We start from the raw sequence: 5,696 nt of genomic DNA, 5'->3' as shown, positions 1-5,696 counted from the left end.
CCAAAGACTCATGACCAAACCTTTGGCAGAGTACAGGGAATCATAAGAAAGAAGGGGAGTTAGTCTGATGTGGAAAGGATAGGAGCTCCACAAGGACCAAATATATCTGGGCACAGGGTCTTTTCTGAGACTGACACTCAACCAAGGACCATGTATGGATATAACCTAGAACCTCTGCTCACATGTAGCCTGTGGTAGCTCAGTAACCAATTGGTTTCCCATAGTAAGGGGAACAAGGACTATTTCTAACAGGAACTCAATGACTGGCTCTTTGGTCTCCCCACCCCCCAAGGGAGGAGCAGTCCTGTTAGGCCACAGAGGAGGGCTTTGCAGCCAGTCCTGAAGATACCTGATAAAACAGGATCAGATGAATGGGGAAGAGGTCCCCCCCATCAGTGGACTTGGAAAGGGGCACGGTGGAGATGAGGGAAGGAGGGTGGGATTGGGAAGGAATGAGGGATCGGGACACGGCTGGGATACAGAGTTAATAAAATGTAACTGATAAGAAAAAAGTAAAATTAAAAAAAAAGTGAAAAAAAAATCACCAAAGGCAGGCATGGTAGTCTATTCCTCTAATCTCAGCAGATGGATCTCTGTGATTTTGAAGCCAGACTGATCTGCTTAGTGAGCTCCAGGCCAGCCAGGGTCTACAAAGTGAGACCCTGTCTCAAAAATTGAGATCACTGTGTTTGTACCAATTCATAGCCGCTTCAACTGGAAACTCATATGATTTATGCAAGAGAAAAAAATTCGTAAGTGGACTTCAATGAAATAATTGTTTTTGCAAAAGGCCCTGTTAAAATGTTGAAAATGTTGTGGTACATGCCTGTTATCCCAGCACAAGGTGGTGATGGTGGAGGTTGAGGCAAGGAAAATTTCAAGTTCAATTTCTGTTTGGGCTACATAGTGAGCACCAGGCCAGCTGGGGCCACATTGCAAAATTCTTTGTTTAAAAAGTTGAAAACAGAATACACAGACTAGGAGAAAAGATCCACAAGCCAATAACCAAATAGTTGTACCTAGAATTTATAAGGACCCACAAAACACAGTATTCAAAAACAAATCCATGGACTGTCAAGATGGCTCAAAGAGTAAAAGCACTTGCTGTACAAGCCTGACCATCTGAGTTTGAGCCCCAGAACCCAGGGTGAGTAGATCTAACTCTTATACCACACCCGCCCCCCACACACAGAGGGAAGAGACAGAGACAGAGACAGAATAGCCCAATGTCTTTCAGTGAATGAATGGTTAAACCACAGTGGCACAAACAGGCTGTGGAACAGTTACTGCTCAGTCAAAAGAAGGCCACTTTGATACACGGTAACTTAGGTAGATCTTAAGGGTATTGGGCTTTGCAAAAATAGCAAATCTCAAAAGATTATGTACGACATGATTCTGCTGCAGACCATCCTTGAAACGACAAAGTTTTAGAGATGAAGTGACTGCAGGAGGACAATAGTAAAGGTGGTTTTTTTTTTACATGATAATATGAAGGCATTTCTCTGTGGAGATGAAACAGTTTTATAATATGATGGACATAAAAATGACACCAATTTATATAGAGATTCAACTTGAGAGCATGCATGTGATCACACACACACACACTATATATTGAAAGCTGAATGAGGCCTATAGCTAGTTAACAGTATTGTACCATGTCAATTACCTGTTTTGATACTTCAGTACATTTCTATAAGATATCATTATGGCAGGAAGCCAGATAGACATTCAAGGGATTCTACTTCTGTGACTTCTGTTGAAATGACAAGTCACTTTATTTTTTATTATTATTACTTTTTTTTTTTGTAATACTAAGGTTTATTGGGCCGTCCTGGTACAGGCCCTGGGGCTTGCCCATGGTGCCCTTTTTTCTTATTTACTTTTTAGTCACAATCATAAATTTAACTCTGAAATCCAAGTAGACTTGGAGGGGAATAAGGAAAATATGGAACCCAGAGAACTTCAGGGAGAGCCGAGGTCCCAGGGTGCTTCGAGCAAATGGGATGAGGTGCGCTCCTGAGCTACAGAAGGAATAGTCTGGGGGGTAAGATGCCTGCAAGTCAAAAGCATTAGAGTTGTCCACAGTTGGAAATTGTCATCTTCTTGCTGGTCTTGCCATTCCTGGACCCCAAACGTTCCATGGCTTCCCCAATGTTCATGCCTTCTTTCACCTTCCCAAAGACCACATGCTTGCCAGCCAGCCACTCGGTCTTGGCAGTGCAGATAAAAAACTGGGAACCACTTGTGTGCAGTCCAGCATTTGCCATGGACAGGATGCCAGGACATGCATGCTTCAGGATCAAGTTCTCAACCCCGTAGATGGACCTGCCGCCAGTGCCATTATGGTGTGTGAAGTCACCACCCTGGCACATGAGTCCTGGTATAATTCTGTGAAAGGAGGAACCCTTATATCCAAATCCTTTCTCTCCAGGGCTCAGGGCATGAAAGTTTTCTGCCAAAGTTCCACCATGTTTTCACTGTGTGTCAGCAGGGAAGAGAACTTGCCAGCCTTGTTTAGGCCTCAGCCCAGGATACGTGGGATCTGCTTAATCAGAAACTCTGAGGCGAAAAGGGGATCATACTTCTTAGCCAGCTTTTTGACCAACTTCTTGTCCTTATTAAGTTTCTTCAGCGCCTAGATGTCCATGTGGAGGAAATCCACTGCATTGGCCTCATCACAGTGCTGCTGGTCCCCCAGGACATACACTGAGAATTTGGGCAAGGACTGAACTTGAGCCTGACGGTGCCCGAGAAGCGTTTGTCCTTCTGAGGGTCATAGTTCTTCAGGCTGATCTGCAACTTCACCATCTCTAGAAACTTGCAGCCTTTTGCACTGGTTCCGGTGCAGGCCTTCCCGCACTGCCTCGTGCAAGGTGTCTTCAGAGAGTTTGCTGCTGATGGCTGCTCCAGCCGTGAAAACCGGGAAAGAGGCACAAGTCACTTTAAAAATAAAAAGCATTACAATTCTACTGTGATTATTTTTCCTTTAAGACTCTTTCTTTGCCACTAACTGGGATCGAACCCAGAACCTCATAAACCTAATTAACCACTTGTCTGCTGAGCTACATCTCCCAGTAATACTTTTCCTTAAATATCGCCCACACTTTGAGGCAAAGTTTATAAAACACAAAATTCATTATTTTACGGGGGGCAAAGTCAGGAAGATCATGTGTTCAGTTATCCCAGACTACGTAATGAAGTCTTTCCTATAAAGCCAAATATTTTTTTCTTTTAAAATTTTTTAATTGATTAATTAATTTATTCAGTTTACATTCCAATTCTAACCCCCTCACTCCTCTCCTCCCAGTTCTACCCTCTCTTCCTCTCTCTTCACCCCTTTCCCCTACCCCTCTCCTTTTCCTTAGAAAAAAAGAGGACCCTCCCATCAACCCACCCCAGCTCATCAAGTGACATCAGAACTGAGTGTGTCCTCTTCCCCTGTGGTCTGGTGAGGCAGCCCTTCCAGGCAACAGTCCATGTCAGAGACAGACTCCACTCCCCTTACTATGGAACCCACAAGAAACCTGATCTACCCATCAGCTACATCTGTGTAGGGGGCCTAGGTCCAGTCCATGCTTGCTTTTTCTTTTTAATTAATTAATTATTTTTATTACAATTATTCACTTTGTATATAAGTTGTAGCCCCCTTCCTCATCCCTTCCCAGTCCCACTCTTCCTCCTTCTTTTCTTTCTATGCCTCTCCCCCACCCTCAGTCCACTCATAGGGTAGGTCCTCCTCTCTAGCCTGTCAGGTCTCATCTGGATTGGCTGCATTGTTTTCCTCTGTGGCCTGGTAAGACTACTTCCCCCTCAGAGGGAGGTGATCAAAGAGCCAGCTGCTGAATTCATGTCAGAGACAGCCCTTGTTCCCATTACTAGGGAACCCACTTGGAGACGGAGGTGCCATGGGCTACATCTATGCAGAGGTTCTAGGTTATCTCCATGCATGGTACTCAGTTGGAGTATAGGTCTCTGCAAAGACCCCTGTGCTCATATTTCTTGGTTCTGTTGGTCTCCTTATGGAGCTCCTGTCCCCTCCAGGTCTTTCTATCTCCCCCTTCTTTCATAAGATTCCCTGCACTCTGCCCAAAGTTTGGCTATGACTCTCAGCATCTGCTTTGATACCCTACTGGGTAGAGTCTCTCAGAGGCCCTCTGTGTTAGGCTCCTGTCCTGTTCCTTGTTTTCTCTTTCTTCTGATGTCTATCCCGTTTGCCTTTCTGAATGAAGATTGAGCATCTTCCCTAGAATCCTCCTTCTTGCTTAGTTCCTTTAGGTGTACACATGTTAGTGTGTTTATCCTATATGTCTAATATCCACTTAAAAGTGAATATATACCATGTGTGTCTTTCTGCTTCTGGGATACCTCACTCAGGATGATCTTTTCTAGTTCCATTCATTTGCCTGCAAATTTTCTTGTTTTTTTTAATTTATTTTTAAATTAAATTTTCATTTTTTAATATTAGTTACAGTGTATTAACTTTTTATCCCAATTTCCTTGTTTTTAATAGCTGAGTAGTATTCTATTGTGTAAATGTACCACAATTTCTATATCTATTCCTCAGTTAAGGGACATCTGGGTTATTTTCAGATTCTGGCTATTACAAATAAAGCTGCTATGAACATGGTTGAGCAAATGCCTTTGTTGTATACTTGAGCATCTTTTGGATATATGCCTAGGAGTAGTATAGCTGGATCTTGAGGTAGCACTATTCCTAATTGTCTGAGAAAGAGCCAGATTGATTTCCAAAGTGGTTGTACAAGTTTACATTCCCACCAGCAATGGAGGAGGGTTCTCCTTTCTCCACATCCTCTCCATCATGTGTTGTCACTTGAGTTTTTGATCTTAGCCATTCTGAGGGGTGTAAGGTGAAATTTCAGGCTCATTTTGATTTTCATTTCCCTGATGACTAAGGATGCTGTGTTTGTTTGGTTTTTCAAGACATGTCCTTGTTTGGTTTCTCTGTGTTGCCTTGGCTGTCCTGGATTTGCTATGCAGACCAGGCTGGCCTAAAACTCATAATGATCTGCCTGCCTTGGCCTTCTTGAGTGATAGGATCACAGGCGTGTGCTACCATGCCCGGCTTAAAACCAAATGAAGAATAAAAGAAGCTACATATAGGCTTTAAACTTTTTAAACTTCCACTGATGAATGGAGTCTCAGAGGACATCTATAGTAGGCTCCTGTTCCCTCTCTTCAGCCACATCCTGTGTCTTTTCTATTTGCCTTTCTAAATAAGAATTAAGCATCCTCCCTAGGGTCCTCTTAAGTGTTTAGCTTCTTTAGGTCTGTGGATTGTAATATGGCTATCCTGTATTATATTGCTAATATCTGCTTTTAAGTGAGTATATATACCATGAGTGTAGTTCTTGGTCTGGGATACCTCACTTAGGATGATATTTTCTAGTTCTATCCATTTGTCTACAAATTTCATTATTTCCTTGTTTTTAAAAGCTGAGTAGTATTCCATTGTGTAAATGTACCCCAATTTCTGTATCCATTCTTTGGTTGAAGGATATCTAGGTTGTTTCCAGATTCTGGCTATTATGAATAAAGCTGCTGTGGACATAGTTGAATAGATGTCCTTGTTGTATGGTGGAGATCAGTTCAGATGCTGAGACTCACAGCCAACATTGGGCCAAGGGCAAGGAGTCTATGGAAGATTGGTGGGATAGAATGACCCGGTGGGGACAGGA

General features: G+C 42.9%; 1 protein-coding gene across 1 annotated transcript; it reads right to left on the bottom strand.

Moving 5' to 3' along the window:
* Positions 1–2,069: 2,069 nt before the first annotated feature.
* LOC110543499 (peptidyl-prolyl cis-trans isomerase A-like) lies at positions 2,070–2,387 on the bottom strand. The gene has a single exon (XM_021629807.2). It carries the CDS (start codon positions 2,370–2,372, stop codon positions 2,070–2,072), a length of 303 nt encoding a protein of 100 aa, XP_021485482.1. The 5' UTR covers positions 2,373–2,387.
* Between the last annotated feature and the right edge of the window lie 3,309 nt (positions 2,388–5,696).

Source organism: Meriones unguiculatus, chromosome X (genome assembly GCF_030254825.1).
Source record: "Meriones unguiculatus strain TT.TT164.6M chromosome X, Bangor_MerUng_6.1, whole genome shotgun sequence".
Taxonomy (NCBI): domain Eukaryota; kingdom Metazoa; phylum Chordata; class Mammalia; order Rodentia; family Muridae; genus Meriones; species Meriones unguiculatus.
This window is presented reverse-complemented; position numbering and strand designations above follow the sequence as displayed.

Coding starts and splice junctions, on each gene's coding strand:
- LOC110543499 (XM_021629807.2), bottom strand. CDS start 2,372: ATGTGCCAGGGTGGTGACTTCACACACCATAATGGCACTGGCGGCAGG.